Source organism: Lagopus muta, chromosome 10 (genome assembly GCF_023343835.1).
Source record: "Lagopus muta isolate bLagMut1 chromosome 10, bLagMut1 primary, whole genome shotgun sequence".
Taxonomy (NCBI): domain Eukaryota; kingdom Metazoa; phylum Chordata; class Aves; order Galliformes; family Phasianidae; genus Lagopus; species Lagopus muta.
Genome location: NC_064442.1, coordinates 286,930 through 302,952, shown reverse-complemented (window position 1 = coordinate 302,952; position 16,023 = coordinate 286,930). Strand labels below are relative to the sequence as shown.

General features: G+C 65.1%; 3 protein-coding genes across 3 annotated transcripts; all 3 read right to left on the bottom strand.

Moving 5' to 3' along the window:
- Positions 1 to 17: 17 nt before the first annotated feature.
- Positions 18 to 6,501, bottom strand: UNC45A (unc-45 myosin chaperone A). The gene is made up of 20 exons (XM_048955700.1): positions 6,379 to 6,501; positions 6,099 to 6,257; positions 5,551 to 5,587; positions 5,284 to 5,459; positions 5,093 to 5,185; positions 4,669 to 4,836; positions 4,259 to 4,427; positions 3,862 to 4,032; positions 3,579 to 3,750; positions 3,031 to 3,331; positions 2,789 to 2,883; positions 2,564 to 2,705; positions 2,223 to 2,363; positions 1,906 to 2,033; positions 1,650 to 1,716; positions 1,419 to 1,532; positions 1,032 to 1,147; positions 818 to 935; positions 587 to 742; positions 18 to 466 (listed from the first exon to the last, which is right to left on the bottom strand). Exons 1-20 carry the CDS (start codon positions 6,388 to 6,390, stop codon positions 212 to 214), a joined length of 2,790 nt encoding a protein of 929 aa, XP_048811657.1. The 5' UTR covers positions 6,391 to 6,501; the 3' UTR covers positions 18 to 211.
- A 241-nt stretch (positions 6,502 to 6,742) lies between these two features.
- LOC125698316 (protein shisa-like-1) lies at positions 6,743 to 7,571 on the bottom strand. The gene is made up of 3 exons (XM_048956506.1): positions 7,508 to 7,571; positions 7,010 to 7,223; positions 6,743 to 6,935 (listed from the first exon to the last, which is right to left on the bottom strand). The coding sequence occupies exons 1-3, from the start codon at positions 7,569 to 7,571 to the stop codon at positions 6,743 to 6,745; spliced, it is 471 nt and encodes a 156-aa protein (XP_048812463.1).
- Positions 7,572 to 8,390: 819 nt separating this feature from the next.
- MAN2A2 (mannosidase alpha class 2A member 2) lies at positions 8,391 to 15,884 on the bottom strand. Its single transcript, XM_048956524.1, has 23 exons — positions 15,806 to 15,884; positions 15,199 to 15,352; positions 14,860 to 15,111; positions 14,609 to 14,753; positions 14,344 to 14,515; positions 14,127 to 14,254; positions 13,867 to 14,040; positions 13,382 to 13,568; positions 13,121 to 13,298; positions 12,784 to 12,986; positions 12,531 to 12,713; positions 12,226 to 12,340; positions 12,046 to 12,113; positions 11,739 to 11,904; positions 11,394 to 11,630; positions 11,179 to 11,301; positions 10,968 to 11,082; positions 10,750 to 10,883; positions 10,524 to 10,665; positions 10,312 to 10,445; positions 9,555 to 9,746; positions 9,359 to 9,469; positions 8,391 to 8,995 (listed from the first exon to the last, which is right to left on the bottom strand). Exons 2-23 carry the CDS (start codon positions 15,328 to 15,330, stop codon positions 8,843 to 8,845), a joined length of 3,444 nt encoding a protein of 1,147 aa, XP_048812481.1. The 5' UTR covers positions 15,331 to 15,352; positions 15,806 to 15,884; the 3' UTR covers positions 8,391 to 8,842.
- Positions 15,885 to 16,023: the final 139 nt, after the last annotated feature.

The following is a 16,023-nucleotide window of genomic DNA, read 5'->3' as shown; positions in this document are numbered from 1 at the left end:
ATGGAGGGCGGCGGAAGGGAGCAGGCGGGGCCGGAGGGACGGGAGGCGGAGCCGTCGTTAAAGAGCAGCTTTAGTGCGTCGTGCGGCGCCGGAAGGCCGGCAAGGCACAGGCGGTGGCGGTGGCGGAGGCGCGGCCCCAGCGTTGCGGTGTGCCGCCCCCCCGCAGGCGGACCCGAGCAGCGCGGTGAGCCCGAGTGGGGCAGCATCACTGCTAGCGCGGGTTGGGCTCGATGAGGCCGTACGACACAGCCCGCTCCAGGCTCTCCTGGGCCGCCTGCGCCACTCGGGGTTTGTCCTTGTCCTTGGCCAGCACCAACAGGATCTCCAGCATCTCGCTGGCGATGAGCTGCTCGGCCACCTCCCGCGCCGCCGCCATCATGTTCATCACCACCACGGCCCCGCGGTGCTGCAGCTCGGCGCTGGGGCTCAGCAGCAGCGCCTGTAGGATCTCCAGCCAGTGCACCGTCTGCGGGCACGGCGTGACGTGCTCAGAGAGCGGCACCCCCCCACCCCGAGCCGCAGGGCAGAGGGCGCCCCCGTGGGCAGCCCGGGGCACGGGACGCACGCAGGCAGCCCCCACACTCACCACCCGCGGGATCCTCTTGCAGACGGGGGGGTGCAGCGCTGTCAGCATGGCCAGCGTCCCCGAGGCCGCCCGCCGCAGCTTCTCGTCCTCCTCCCCACTGTACAGAACCATCAGCTTCAGGCGGTCGCTGCCCTCGTCCAGGAACAGCTCCTGCACCTGCAGGCGAGGGGGGGCTCACAGTGCGGCGCCACACAGTGGGGTCTGTGCGCCCTCGGCCCAGACGGCCCTCACCTCCTTGCTCATGGCCATGTTGCACATGCACTCGGTAGCAGCCAGGCGGATCAGCTCGTGCTCCTCAAACATGTATCCCTCGATCATGGGCACAGCCCTCTCCTTCAGGATCTTCTGCCTGCGGCAAGGCAGCAGTGAGCGCCTCCCGCCCTGCGCTGGCCCCCTGCCCTCTCCCCCCAGCCGGAACAGCCCAGCCCCTGCCCCACACCCATACCGCAGCCGCTCGCTGATGCCAGCCAGGTTGGTCAGTGCCATCAGCCCCTCAAAGTTCTCCAGGCCTGAGCGCTGGAGGTGCAGCAGGCTGACCAGGGGCCGGACCACCTCGTAGATCTGTGGAAGACAGCAGCACAGGGCTCAAACTCTGCCCCTGGTAGAGCAGGGGCTGAGCACAGTAGAAAGGCAGAGGAGCTCACACAACCAGGCCTAGGTTAGGCTGCTATGGAGACCACTGTGCCTCCTCAGCCCCACGCCTCCCCGGGCAGACAGGTGCCTGTCTGCAGCAGCAGCAGCAAGGCTCCATCACAGCCCCTCCTGCTGCCCTGCAATACTCCGACCATCCCCTGTGCGGGTCCATTCCCCAGCCCACAGCTGTGACACCGACCCGCTCTCCAGGGAACGCCATCTCAGGGTTGGAGGTGATGGTGATCTTTGCCAGGGCCTGAGCTGCCTTGGTCTGCCCCACTTCAGTGCCCTCCAGGGACAGCGGGATGAGAGCCTGCAGATGAAGATGCATCAGCCAGGTCACAGCAGCCTCAGCTGCTCCCAGGCTCATGTACGAGTTCCAGACCTCCCATAGAGCAGGCCAGGGGCACTGTAGCACCCATCAGCTCACCTTTCCTCCTCCCTGTGCGACCACACCGCCTCGGTCCTCTGCCTCTGCCACCAGGGCCAAGAACACCCTGCAGACAGGGCAGCAGTAGTTGGAACTGAGGACTTGCACCAGCACCACCCAGTAACTGACACTAAGCCCAAGCACTACTGGATGCCCACACACCCCCTTCTGCTCCCAGAAGCCTGGGTTCACCAGAAGCACCAAGCCTGCAGGCAGGGCAAACTCAAGGCAGCTCCCACCATGCTCTGCCCCGTACCTGGAAATCAGCTCCCGACAGGAGTTGGTCAGTGCTGGGTTCTCACTCTTCACCACACAGGCCAGAGCAGACACCACACCAGCCGTCAGCAGCTTCCGCACGCGTCGCTTCACAAAGTCTGGCTTGTCCTGTCCCAGAGGCAGGACCACCACTCACTTTGGAGCTGGCACACAACTTGCTGCTACCTGACCATGCTGCCATCTCCCCAGAGGCCCCAAGGCGGTACCTTCAGACACCTTTGTCCCACCCACACATTTTCCTGTGGGGCTGTGGGTCCCCACAGCTCCTGAGATCAGCCACCAGCCATGCTCCCTCACCTTGGGGTGCTGCTCTGGAATGTGCTGCTTGGCATACTTGGCCAGCTCCAGCATCTGTGGGTCTGGCTCCTCATGGTCGTAGCTGTTGGTGCAGTTCACCAGCGTGGAAGCAACAGCATAGAGAACGCTTCTATCTTCTGACTGCAAAGGTAACCGAGCACTGATTGCAGCCACGGCAGGGGACACACATGGGCTTGAGCCCAGTCAGCAGCACCAGGCCCCTCCACACACCCCAGCCACAGCCCCACAACCCTCTCCAGCAGGAGGGGCAGGTGGACACATTCCTCCAGCACCAGTATTCCCCCGACACAGGTCCCCCCACCACAGTGCTCAGCAATCACCTTCGTCAGCTGAAACATGGCCTGCATCGCTGCCTTGTCCTCTACAAACTCCTCCTTGACGTCAGCATCAAATGTGAGGTAAGCCAGGCCCTCCACAGCCCAGCGCCGCGTGCCGGCATCAATGGCCTCATTGCACAGCCACCTGCAAGATGGCCCCCATCAGCCCATGCAGCAGCGCCCACCCAGCTCCTGCTCCCATCACAGCCCACAGTTCTCAGCACTCACTTGCGGCACTGCTTGGCTAATTTCATCGTGGAGCCCTCGGCAAACTGCTTCATGCTGAAGTCGGTGCCTCCAGCAGATCCCAGCTTGCACAGCCCCTGTGGCCAGAAGCAGAGCGTCAGAGCAGGGAAGGCCACGATGTCCCAGACGGAGCTGTAAGAGCCCCCAGCCAGTAAAGATGGCCGCAAAGCCCAGCCCTGCCCAGCAGCTCGGTGCAGCCGCTCCTCCCGCCCCGCTGCGCTCACCACCAGCGCACGGATGCGGATGCTGTCCCTCTCGCTGTGCTTGTAGATCTCCTTGAGCAGGCTGACCCCGTTGGCAGTGATGAAGGAGGCACGCTTGGCCTTGTCAGCGGCGTGGATCAGAGCCTCCACTGCTACCAGCTGGTGGGCCTCGCGGACGGAGGCGCAGAGGGACAGAATGCTGTCCATGATCCCCTCCAGCTCCAGCACCCTGTTCCCAGCTTCCGAGGGGCCCTGCAGTAGGCACGACACTGTCTGGATGGCCCGCAGCTTCCCAGCCAGCTCCTGCCCCTCGAACCAGCTCCTGCAATGGAAGAACATTCAGAAGGACGAGGCTGATCCCAAATGCTGCCTCCAGCCCCTCGAAGCCCTGCCCTGACAGACCCCAAGCTCTGCAGGTCGCAGGTGGTCTGCATTCCACTTTCACCAGTAAAAGCAAGAAGTCCAGAAATAGGAGTGCTGTCACTTACAGTGGAGACAGAAACAGCAGCAAAAAGCTCCTGACCGAGAAGGACTCGGTCCTACGCAGCCCCAGGGAACCCCAGGCTCACCTCACGTAGTCCTCACACAGGTGGTGGAAGTTCTCCCTCTCGGCATCGCATTTCAGGTCATCATAAAGCTTACTCAGAAGGACCGAGGCACTCATCCTGCTGTTCTCTGTCACGGGCAGGCTGCCCGGAGCCCCACACACAGTGCTTCCCACCTCCAGGATCTTCTTCAGGCCTAGGAGCACCTAGAGCTCAGGTGCCTGATGAGGTACAAAGAACCAAAGCACACAGCACCCCAAGGCAGAGGGGTGCGCTGCCCCAGTGAGGTGCAGCCTGTTTCACTCACCCTGGTCGATCACCCAAAGGCTCATGCTGTTGTTGATATCCTTTGGTGACTTCCTGGGCACCACCTTGATGAGCAAGTTAAGGGCATTGTCACGGCCGTGAGCAGAGGCCCCTTCCAGAGATAGCAGCTCCAGGAGGTCCTTGATCAACACTTTCTGTTCCTTGGAGGAATCTTCCAGGAGAGACAATGCCAGCAGTCAATGCCCTGCACACAGGCCTCACTCCATCACAGTAAGGCTGGCAAGCCATGCTGTCGGGACAAGGGGCTCCTGACCCCCATCTCAAGGTCACATTAATCCAGGCCCCATGGAAGGGAGCTGCGGCAATGTAAGCAGCAGCACAAAGCTCCCTCGGTCCTCCCTGCACCACATCAGCCAGCTGGGGCAGCAGGCACTCACCCAGCACCACTGCATCCTCCTTGCCACGGAAGTCCTTCTGCATCCCCTCCTTCAGAGAATCGAACATCACATGCAGGAGGTTGCAGGCAGCCAAGGAAACCTGCTCGTGCTCCACACCCAGCACTGCTGAAAGACGCGAGGACCCCAGCTCTGTCAAGATGGCCATGGACTGTAGGTGGAAGCAGAGGCGTTTTCAGGAGACTGAGGAAACTGGCACTCCCCAGCACCTTATCAGCTCTGACAGCTCAAGCCTGGCAACTAACAAATCAAAGCTCCACTGGTCAGCAGGGCTGTGGCCTGACACAGACAGCAATGTTCCCTGGCCTGACAAACTTCACAGCCTTCCCAGTGTGGACACCCCCTGCTCCAGGATTCCTTACACAGGAGAGCTGGGCTCTGGTGTAACCTACCCGGGAGCGGTGCCCAGAGCACAGCCCCACCAGCGTGCGCAGGGCCGCCAGCATCAAGTCAGCCTTGGCTGTGTCAAGCAGCTGCGTCAGGAGCCGCACTCCATCACTCTGGAATATTTTCTCTGCTCCAGCCTCTTCTCGTGCCAGTACAATCAGGTTCTGCGCAGCCTGCAAAAGGAGAGATGCATTGGGGTCACCAGCCCACCAGAACAGAGCTCCCTGCACACAGGGAACTCACCAGCAGGGAGCCCACAGGGCAGCCAAAGCAGCCACAAGCACCCAATCACCACTCCCAGTCTCCAAGGATGGTATTCTGCTGGCAGGAAGCCCAACCTCCAGAGGACAGAAAAGTTCAGCCAGCAGCGCTGACCTGAGAGTACAGTTCTTTCCACCCAAGCCACCTTGTGTGTCCTGGAGTTCAGACCTTTTGCTTCCTGTCCACATCCTTTTCTTGGGGATCCAGCAAAATCTGAAACATCTGTTCCACCTTCGAGTCCGTACAGGACATGGTCTTCATCTGAGGCAGATTGGGAAGAGCAGCTCAGCCCTCGCCGCTCCCTTGAAGCTACTGCACCCAGAGGGCACACAGCAGCCCCCACACCACCCACTTCTCACCTTCTCATGCATGCTGCTACCCAGGGCGCGCAGGGCCTCCTGGAAGGCTTTGTTCTTGGGCTCCAGGCTCACACACCTCTGCAGGTCGCTGACAGCCTGGTCCAAACGGCCCAACTTCTGCAGTGCCTGACTCCGACGGAACAGCGCCTTCACATCCCGGCCATCGGCTTCAATGGCTGCAGAGGAGTGAGGGAGCCGTCACAGAGGCTCCAGCCCGCCCCAGGGAGCAGCGTGTGGAAGGCGGTCCCCTGCCACACCTGACAGTACCTTTAGATGCATCTGCCTCTGCCTTGGCATAATCCTCCTGCAAAGAGAGTCGGTGAGAAGGAAATCTCAGCACGCTGCCACGGTGGCTGCACTCACCCCCACCCGCTGTGCCCACTGCTTCGGAAAGGAGCAAGGAAACAGCCGCGGAGTTTAGGGATGGAAACAATGCCATGGAGCGCTGGAAAGCAGCACAGCAGCATGCCTGCCCCTCCCACAGCACGGCCCACGCGGGGTCCCCAATGCTCCCTGTCGCCTCGACACTTCTTGAACCCCTACCCGAGCCCCTGCAGCTCACCGCACTCTGCCCCACAAACCCGACAGGAAACCAGAGATCCGGGACCGCCCGAGGAGCAACCCAGGGCACCCGCAGCCCCCGACACAAACAGCAGCTCAGTGGGGCAGAACATCAGCCACCAGCGGGGCCGGAAGAAAAGAGGCGCAGAGGGAAGATGGCCCGTCCCGGGGCCCGCCGGGCAGCGCTGCACAGAGCCGAGCCCGTCCCGTCCCGTCCCGTCCCGCCGGGCAGCTCCCCGCTCTGCCGCTCTCACCAGTTTCAGGTAACACGCGGCGCGGTTGCGGTGCAGCACGGCGCGCTCCGGCTCGGCCTGGCAGAGGCTCAGCGCCCGCGTGTAGGCGGCGAGGGCCGCGCCGTGATCCCCGGCCTGGAACAGCGCGTTGCCGCGCTCCCGGAGCTGCCCCGCCGTCACCTGCCAACGGCACCGGACGGCATAGAGCAGAGTCCGATACCCGCATGGAGCCCGACGAGGCCCCGCGGTGGCCCCGTTCCCCCGGCCGCCCCGTTCCCCCCCCGGCCCGGCGCTCCCTCACCGCCTCCTCCATCTCGCCGCTTTCGCCGCTTTCGCCACGCCCGTGACGTCACCGCCCGTCGCCGGGGGAACCCGGACGGCGACTCCACATCACGTGACGGAGGGCGTCGGCGGTGTGGCGACGCAGGGCCTACAGCGCCCCCCTGCGGCCCGGCGGTGCGCTCGCCGGCCACGTGCGGCCTCGTGAGAGCGCCCGTGACCCCACGCGCGACCCGCCGTGACCCCGCGCGCCTCCTTGTCCCCCCCGAGATGCCCACGTATGCCCCCACCCCGCTGCCCCCCCCGGCCCCTTTATCCCCTCGTTCCCCCCTCCCTCCCCGTGCCCCTTTTCTGCCCTCCCCCACCCCGCACTGGGCACCGGGACCCTACGACCCTCCGCCGGCAGCGCGCGGTGCCGCGGCTGCGGGGCTGGGGGAGCGGCAGGGCAGGCAGCGGGCACGGGGCAGGCGGCGGCCGAGGGCGCAGCGCTGGGTGCGGTAAAAGTGGGCGAGGTCGAGGGCCACGAGGAGCAGCACGAGCAGCCCGTAGAGCCCCACGAAGGGCAGCGCCAGGGGGTGCCTGCGGGGCGGGGACGATCAGCACCGGGCACTCCTCGGCGCCACCGCCCCGCACCGCCCCGCAGCCCCGCTCACCGCAGCAGGCCGGGCGCGGGCAGCCCGCTGATGTTGAGCCCGGTGAGCGCTTCCACGCGCAGCCGTGAGCAGCAGCCTTTGAGGGCGTGGGGGCCGGGCTGGCAGCAGTAGCGGTGCGTGGCCGGGTCCGTCAGGCGTGGGCAGTAGAAGCCGGGGTGGTAGCGACCGTCAGGGCCCGCATAGCCCTCACACAGGTGCAGCTTCTGTAAAGAGGCTGCGGTGGCAGCAGCGGGGCCGGGGGCGTAGCGCCCGTGTGAGCTAATGCAGGCAGGAGCAGCCCTGGCCCAGCTCCGGTTCCCCCAGTTCTTCCCACCCCACGTGCTGCTCAGGACCAGCTTCTGCACGACCAGCACCCCCAGTGCAGACCATCGTCCCCCGGCCCTGACCGGCACGGCTCCGCCCGGGGACACGGGGAACACCCAGGGGATGCAGCCCAGGAGCAGCGCGGGGGATGCGTGGCTCCTGCCCCCACCTCACGAGGCGGGCAAGAGGCCATACCTGTGCCAAGGACGCCAGGAGCTGCAGCGAGGAGCAGGAGCCCACCCAGCATCTTCCCCGCCATACTGGGGTGAGGCAGCTGAGGCAGAAACCGCAGCCCTTCCTGCGCCCGCCTCCAGCGCGGCCCATCAGGAGCCTCGCAACCATTAGAGCCTGCACTTAGTGCCCTGCTCCACAGGGACGGTGGGCAGGAGGCGGGAGCATCGCTAATGAGCTTCTTAGGGCTGTGCAAGGGGCCACGGGCACCATGCCCACCCTGCAGCGGGACACAGCCCTGACCGTGCCAGTCAGGCACTTGGCCCTGCTGGGCTCATGGCTGAGGGCTGTGGGCTGGGCAGCGGTGCAGGGTGGTGGGCACGCTGTGCCACAGCCTCAGGCAGCAGGGCAGCCTACCCCTGGGTCCCCCCCAAGCTGTGCCACTAGCTGGGCTGTGACAGAGCCGCTGCTGGGTGCCTGTGAATGGGCAGGACCAGCCTCCTGGCATTGCCCCAGCTGCACCCGATGGCCAGAGCCCTAAGCTCTGTGCCCAATAGCCCCTCATCCTATGGCTCTGCACCCCGTGCAGGTCATGTGCTGAGTGGTGTGGTGCAAAACGAGGAGCTCAGCCAGCACCAGCTCCTTGCCCGGCCTTCCTTGAGGGCACCACAGCCCTCCCCAGCAGCACCCCAGCAATAATAATCAGCCCCAGAGGGGGCACAGCGTGCAGCATCCACAGCAACGGGACACAGTGCAGCTTATTGCAGCCTCGGAGGCCCCACGGAACAGATGGGTTTGGCAGCGCCACCAGTACGCAGGAGCAAGGTCTGCCCCATCCCCACAGAGCACCACTCCCATTCACCAGCCCCACTGGTGTGAGAAGCACAGACCAGACGCAGGCCAGGGCTCTTGGAAACAGACTCGTATTTCCTACAAGCTCCAGGTGAGCTCAGGTTCCAGTCCACAGTGCCTGCCTGGCCCCTGGTACCTGCATGTTGCTATGCTGTGGTAGCCAGGCTCTAGGTGGGCGCCATCCCAGGCAGCTGTGCAAACACAGCAAGGGAGAGTCCGTCATGCTGACCCACTGTCACCCTTCTCCGCTCCAAGTAGCGCCCAGCCCATGCCCTCTGTGCCCAGAATCCAGAAGCCTCTGTGCAGCCCTGCCACGGCAGTTCATTGAAATCTATCTGAGGACACAGAACTAATAAATAAGAAGGTAGCAGCCTCTGCAGGTCTGGCACCTCCTGCTGAGCACCAATCGCCTGCTGTGGGCCATGTAGCCAGGTCTCTGTGGGTTGTGCTGGCACTGCTGCTCCCACGCCGTGCAGCCACTCTGCTCCCATCCTACTCTGACAGGCACTACCCCAGGCGGATGCGGAAAGTGGCGATTTCCATGGGATTCAGCTGGATGTTGGTGCTGTTGGAGGCTGTGCCCAGCGGGTACATCAGGGTCAGCGATGTGGGCTGCAGGGAGTTCAGCTCCAGCCCCTGGAACAGGCTGCCCAGTGCCAGCTATGGAGAGACAAGTGGGGTGCTGCTGATGAGCAGGATGGGGCAGCCCCACACCATGCCTACCAGCAGCTGCCCATCCCCTCAGCACCCAGGGCACCATGTTGACCCTGCCCAGGCTCTGCCCTTCCTCATTGCAGAATGTAGTACCCATGCAAGGCTCCAGACCCCTGCTGTGCATCCTGCAGTTTTGCTTGGGCAAAGGGCAGAGCTGGCTGGGTGCTGCAGCGTGGGACCTCTGAACAGCCAACGATTCTGGGATGTTGGTGCTAGGGGTCTAAAGGCCTCTCCTGCCCCTGTCCTGGCTTGGCTGGAGAACAGCATGCTTGCGGCAAGCACAGCAGAGCGCCCCAGTGCATCTCCTACCTGGCCCTGGCTGGTGGTGCAGTTAAATCCCAGATTCTTGGCCTCCAGACTGCAGTCAAAGCCTTTGCGGTGCAGAATCAGGGCCGCCTCAGCCGAGGGCAGCGAGTCGTCCTGCAGGAGCATGGGAAAGGCACGACACTGGGCAGCAACAGCCCAAGGGTCACCCGTCCTCATGCAGCACAGGGCCACAACTCACCTCTGCCTGCAGCGTCCGCAGGTTGAGGATGTGGAAGTCGCAGGGGAGGGTTGTGGAGAGGGGTGCGAAGGAGCGCAGGGCCGGCAGGGCCGGCTGCTGAGCCACTGGCAGGACCAGGGCCTCGGCATTCAGATGCATGGAGGTGAGGTGGCTCAGCAGCGAGGGGAAGCTGACCGGGCGGCCGTCCTGTACCTGCAAGAAGCACAGTCAGCACTGGCAGTGCGGCTGCAGCGCCGGGGCCACGGGGCCTCCAGCTCCTTAGAGAACCGGCACCAGGCACCCGGACCCCCCGCCATGCACAGCCTCTCCCTCCTCGTCACCCAAATGGCCACAGGCCGTGCAGCCTGATGGTCGGACTACAAACCGCTACGGGCCGGCTAGGCTAGAGGCTAGCAGCTAGTGCACGAGACTGGGAGCAATGGTGAGGCCAGGCCGGCCGTTACCTCGGGGCTGCCGGTCCTGGAGCCAGGGAAGCCCAAGGCTTTAAGCACGGAGGCCAGTTTGGAAAAGAAGCTGGAGCTCTGAACGGGTGAAAGTGTGCAAGGATGGAGAGCAACAAGGTGACAGGACGAGAACACCACGATGAGCAGCGTGATGACAGCATGCCCCCGCAGCAGGACAGCCATCCCGCCCCCCCACACACACACCCTGGGCACGGCCGCATACCCTGCAGCCATCCACACACTGGTGCCCATGTGTTCCACACCACCACAAGCTCTGAGTGACACTGCCTGACCCCCACACCCTGCCCAGGCACCTTGCTGGCGCTGCTGCGGCGCTCCAGGAGGAGGCGGAACCGGTTGCAGGTCCGCTTGTTGTCTTTCAGCCCTTGGCCCAGGCCTCGGTTGTCATCCTGCATGAGGCGCCGGTCCAGGATCACCTCCAGCTGGCCTGCAAAGAGCCCATGCCCCGGCTCAGCACCGGCCGGCCGCCCTGCATGGCCCCAACAGCCCCACAGCCCTGCCTCACCACTGCCCAGGCTGGAGACCCCCAGGGCCTGCGCTGTGTGCAGCGTCAGGCGGCTCTGTGTGTCCTGGATGTAGGCCATGGCAGGCATGGGGTAGAAGTTGGCCTGCAGTGGCAGCTTCTGCTGGTACCTGCGGGGCTGGATCTGCCGAGGGATGGGGTCAGGGGGCTCAGCAGCAGGGCACCGTCCCTGTGGGCAACTCCATCCCTCCCCATCCTGCTGGCACACCTGGAAGCCGTTGAGGTCTGTGAAGAAGGTGTCGTCGCTCTCGATGTTGGTGCTGAAGCGCATGGCCAGCTCCTTGTTGACATGGTCACGGATGTCCACCAGGCATGACACGTCCAGGGACAGCCCCTCCACCCCTGCGGGCAGCAGTGAGGGTGGGCCCTGTGGGCAGAATCACCCCATGCCCCGGACCTCCCTTTCACAGCCTCACATCATCTCACCTGGCACATTGTAGAGTCGCACCACGGTCTGGACATGCTGGTAGTAGCTGGAGACCTCAGAGAAGAGCGGACCTTCCGTCACGCGCACAATGGGGGGGTCCTTGGGGGTGTAGGGCTGTGGGGAAGGAGGGCTGCGCTGAGTCTGCTGCTCCAGGACTGTCTCATGGCCGTGGGCACAACTGCCAGCCACGCTCCCCAGAGAGCCCCGTACCTTGGCCTCGCCATCAGGCAGGAAGAGATAGGCTCCGCTTTTGTCCTTGGAAGTCCGGGTGCCGTAGATGAAGAACTCAGTGCTCACCCGCTGCTCCCGCTCCTCCCCAGCGCAGCGGAGGCTCTGCAGGGTGAAGGTGGCACAGCAATGAGCTCCCCTCACATGAGGCAGCGCTGAGGCACCCACCCTCTTTCAATCTTTGGACCTGCACCCACCTGCAGCAGGCCTGAGCTGCCCGAGAAGCAGCTACGCAGGTGCTGACTCTCCAGGCAGAAGTCATCAGGGGCGGCCGGGAAGACCTGCACGGGGACAGCCTCCTGCTGGCGCACAGTCACGTCCCGGCCGTGCAGGTACAGACGCACAGAGGACTGCAGCGTGCTGTGGCCATCAAAGGACTTCTGCAGCTGCAGCACACGCAGCCCCAACGCAGGTAGGCGGGCGAGGATGGAGAGCTGTGGGCAGCAGGAGCCCTGAGCCAGCAGCTCCATGGAGGGCACTTGAGTGCTGCTGCCGGCAAGGCAGGGCCCCGTGGCAACAGTGGGCAGCGGGGCACCCCCTACCTGATAGGTGTCAGGCACTGCATCGGTGGCAGAGCTCCAGTGTGCAGAGAGCTGGGCAGGCAGCGGCTGCCCGTTCTCAGACAGCACACGCACGTGTGGAGAGTTCACCAGCAGAGGCACCAGGCTCAGGCGTTCCTGCTCCAGTGGGTTGAACACCACCAGGAATCTGTGGGGTGGGGTTGCACAGGATGGCCACACTCAGCTCATGGCATTCTGTGTGCCCCATGCTCTGCAGCACCCAGCGGTGCCATATGCCCATAAACCCCAAACACAAGACCCAGCTTCAGGCAGCAAGACGCAGCCCTACCGTGGCGAGGCATCCAGTTTGACAACCGTTCTTTCTGGGAGCGAGTCCTGATTGAGTCGCGTGTCATCCTGAGGAGAGGTGTGAGTCACAGCCAGGGGGTCCCTGTGAGCCCAGCCTGGCTCAGGGATGTGACACTTCCCCAGAGCCCCCAGCCCACATCAGGCAGGCAGTGCAGCTCACCGCACTGAGGAAAAGCGTGGCGGGGTCGTAGCGGTACGTGTCCTTGTCCCCCAGCACCAGGTAATGTGCAGCATTGATGATTACACGCTTCAGGTTGGTGAGGGAATGCAGCAGCCTGGGGCACAGTACTGTGCAGAGTGAGCCACAACCCACGGGCCGCCATTCCCATACCCATTCCCATACCCATTCCCATACCCATTCCCATTCCCACTCCCATTCCCACTCCCATTCCCCTACCCAGCCCCATGTGCACTGGCCCCTGCCCAAGACAGACCCTGGGGCCGCGCCCTGCCACCCGCACGCACCGCACTCCATAGTCAACCACCACGGCCTCCTTGGCGGTGCCGGTGATGGCGTCGTGGTGCTGGAAGAGCCCCAGGTTGCGGCGGGCGCTGCTCAGTAGGCTGTAGTCGGACAGCGGATAGCGGCTGTCGGCGCTGGCGCGGCGTGCGTGGGCCAATGCCAGGCTGAACAGGAGCTCTGCCCCCCTGCGCAGAGACAGTGTCATCCCCAGCCCTGCCCTGGTACCGGCCCCCCCAGCCCCCTCTGACCCCTCACCGGAGGTGTGCCTCCAGTACGCGGTCCAGACTCTTGTAGAAGGGCCGGGAGGTGTAGTAGCCCGTCCAGTAGTGGTCCTCCCGGTCCGCGTAGGAGAAGAAATCCCCGCTCAGCACGGGGAACCCGGGCGGCCTCATCCCCGGCACGATGCCCGCCTTCTTGTACAGCGCATCGAAGTAGTCGGACAGCGTCCCAAACTGCGCCTGCGGGACGGCACACAGCTCTGAGCGTGATGCAGAGCTGCGGGGGCTCCTCCCGCTGCCCACCCCCGCCTGCATTCCCCACCACACTGCTCCCCAGCTCTGCCCCATGGGCCGCCCGGCCCTCCTGCACCTGCCTGCACGTGGAGCTGGGGCTGGGCGTTGAGGAAGTCAAAGATGCGCTGGTAGTTGAGGAACTGGGCATCCCACTCCTGCGGTTTGTCGTAGCGGAAATCGTCTCCCAGGGGCACCAGCAGCACTTTGCTGCGGTACAGCTTGGACTTCTTGCGGTACTGGTCCAGCAGGAGCTGAGCTCTGCCGTGGGGTCAGGGCATGAGGCCGGCCGCCAGCCGGAGGTGCGGCTCGGTGCTGCTCAGCCCTGCACTCACAGCACTCACCGCTCCGCCACGTTGGCCTCCGTGATGGCGCGGGGCGGCACCTTCCAGGGACAGTTGATGCGGCCGCCTGGTAGGCGCTTAAAGTCAAACTGGCAGCAGATTTTGGGGTCTGGCCCGCAGGTGTGGGGCACATCGTAGCTGTAGAACGGCATCATGTGGCAGAAGATGTCAGTGCTGGAGTCCGGGTCTGCAGGACCAAGGGCAGACAAGCATCAGCAATGGCTCTCCCTCTGCTGTCTCCTAGCAGAGGGCCCAGAACACACGGAGCGTGTGGGGGCACAGCGATGTGGCACACAAGATCTGCCAATGGCTCATTCAGGTGTCACTGTGGGGCCGTTCCACAGAGCAAAACCACTGAGTAGCAGAGCCCCTGCTGCCCTGCACTCCACTCCCCAGCCACGTGTGACAGCGGTCAGCAGCTCTTCCCAGCTGCCACCACGCCTGCAGGTCCCCCCACCACGGCCACTTCCCCAGCAGCCCCTCACCCCACGTCTGTCTCCACATGAACTCCAGGTTCTGGCTGGCAGCAAAGTGCTTCTTGATGGCATAGTGCACACGCTGGATGACCATGCCTGTCAGGTTGGAGCGCTTCAACAGGTAGGGCATGGTGGAGCTGTACCCAAAGGGGTCGACAGCCCAGCCCGAGCGCGGTGTCACACCTAGGGAACAGGGACCATCAGCACCCCTCATGGACAGTCCCCCCAGCACCCCACTCCTCCTGCCCTGCGTCCTGCTCAGCTCTCACCAATGTTCTTCTCCAGCCACTGGTGCCCCTCAATTAGCTGGTCAATCATGGCAAAGTAGTGGGAATTCGCCTCGTCGGGCATCACCCAGCCACCCGTCACCATCTCCAGCTGCCCATTTCCCACCAGCCTGCAAATGACACCCGGGGACACGGTCAGCACTGCAGTGAGCCGTGGCAGAGCCCTCCTCAGGGCATGGACAGGGAGTGTGGGCCCTACCTCCGCACTGCAGCCCGCTTCTGAGCACTGATGTTATCCCACCACTTGGAGAAGAAGGAGATCTCAGACCAGATGAAGCGTCGGCGTGGGTCCTCCTGCATCTTCAGCACCATGCTGTTGAGGATGTGCTGTGTCTGGTCATAGTAGTACTTGTCAAAGGTCTTGATCCAGCCTGCCAGCACAAGGGGGTGGTCACAGGGGCCTACCGGGCACGGCAGGAGCTGGATGGCTCCTCCCCTCCACCTGCTTTCACCCCACTTCTCACCAGGGTCATTGTGGGAGTGTGGCACCACGAACACCTGCAGGGGCTCAGCGTCCCACTCACTGGGCTCATAGGTGATGTCGAAGCCCTGCTTCCAAACACCGCCGTCCTGGTTGTCGAAGGGCAGCAGGGAGTAAACGGCCAGCATCTGCCGGGGAGAGAGCTCAGGATAGACCGCAGCCCCCAGCAGCGCGCAGCCGCCGGGCTGCCCTCTCCCCGCACGGAGCGCTGCGGAGCCCCCCCACGGCCCTCACCTGCAGGTCGGGGCTCTCGCCTTTGGCCCCCACGGCAAACTGGCAGTCCTGCGGGGAGACGGCGAGGAAGCTGGGGCGGCTCTCGGGGGGCAGCGTCCAGGAGCCGTTGTCGCGACGGGGCGGCGCGGGCTGCCCGTCGGCGTGTGCCGTCAGCTCCAGCACCGAGTCCTTGATGTGGCTGATGATCTCGTGGTTCTCCTCCAGCAGCTGCTCCAGCTGCTCGATGCGGTTCTGCAGCACCGAGATCTGGCTCTGGGGACGCGGGCGCCGCGGTCAGCGCGGTGTTCTGCCCCGGAGCTCCCGACCCGCACGATCCCCGCCCGCCCCGCAGCCGCTCACCCGGGGGAAGTTCCCCCCGCTCTGGTGGCGCGCGGGGTCGTGCTGCACGCGGTCCAGCATCAGGTAGAGGGAGAAGACGGCCACGCAGAAGATGGCAGCCCCACACACCGTCACCTGCTTCTTCAGCTTCATCCCGCAGCGCCGCGGGACGCACCTGGTGCGGGCGGAGGGCGCAGGGGCAGCCCCGGCTCCGGACGCGTCCGCCTCGCCGTAGCCGCGGCCCCGCCCGCCGGGACCGCCGGGACCCCCGGTGCCGCCTCCCCCTCCCCCGCCCGTGCCCTTTGCGTCCCGCTCAGTCCGATCCGGGGTATTTATAGCGGCTGACGCCGCGCCGAAGGCAGAACGCGGCCCCCGTTCAGGGCCGGCCCTCAGCCGCGGCGGGGCAGGGAGCGGGGGACCCAGGGGCTGCGCCGGGGGAGCCGGGCGGTCGGGGGGACCGGGGCCGGGGCCGTGCGGCCCGCAGCAGGGCCGGAGCCGGGAGAGGGGGCGGGCGGAGCGGGAGTCCCGCAGCCCCGGCGCAGGAACGGAACGGAAGGGCGGGGGGCGGCCCGCGGGGGGCCGGGCCGGAGCCGTGCGGCGCGGTTCCCCCCCTCCGCCCCGCGCTTACCCTGCGCGGCTCCGCGGCCCGGCCCCGTCCTCACATCGCGCCCGGCCTCCGCCGGCTGCCGCGGCCGCGATGGGCCAAACCCCGCCCGCCGCTCCGCCCACCCGCCCGCCGGGACGCGGCGCTGCGGCCCCGACGGCACCGGAGCTCGGGGGGGAGCGGTGGCGCCGAGCCCGGATCGCGCCGAGCCCGGATCGCGCCGCACCGCGCGGCGGAGCTCA

What these genes read in the sequence shown, in the direction of transcription:
- UNC45A (XM_048955700.1), bottom strand. An exon ending in TGGCGTTCCCTGGAGAGCGG is followed by an intron (nt 1,148 to 1,418) that starts GTCGGTGTCACA and finishes TGTCTTCCACAG; the next exon opens with ATCTACGAGGTGGTCCGGCC. An exon ending in ACATGGCCATGAGCAAGGAG is followed by an intron (nt 743 to 817) that starts GTGAGGGCCGTC and finishes CCTCGCCTGCAG; the next exon opens with GTGCAGGAGCTGTTCCTGGA.
- LOC125698316 (XM_048956506.1), bottom strand. Translation starts at nt 7,571, where the DNA reads ATGGCGGGGAAGATGCTGGGTGGGCTCCTGCTCCTCGCTGCAGCTCCT. An exon ending in TCCTGGCGTCCTTGGCACAG is followed by an intron (nt 7,224 to 7,507) that starts GTATGGCCTCTT and finishes CTGCCACCGCAG; the next exon opens with CCTCTTTACAGAAGCTGCAC. An exon ending in CCCGCGCCCGGCCTGCTGCG is followed by an intron (nt 6,936 to 7,009) that starts GTGAGCGGGGCT and finishes CCCGCCCCGCAG; the next exon opens with GCACCCCCTGGCGCTGCCCT.
- MAN2A2 (XM_048956524.1), bottom strand. Translation starts at nt 15,330, where the DNA reads ATGAAGCTGAAGAAGCAGGTGACGGTGTGTGGGGCTGCCATCTTCTGC. An exon ending in AAGCGGGCTGCAGTGCGGAG is followed by an intron (nt 14,255 to 14,343) that starts GTAGGGCCCACA and finishes TGTCATTTGCAG; the next exon opens with GCTGGTGGGAAATGGGCAGC. An exon ending in GTGGTTGACTATGGAGTGCG is followed by an intron (nt 12,341 to 12,530) that starts GTGCGTGCGGGT and finishes ACTGTGCCCCAG; the next exon opens with GCTGCTGCATTCCCTCACCA.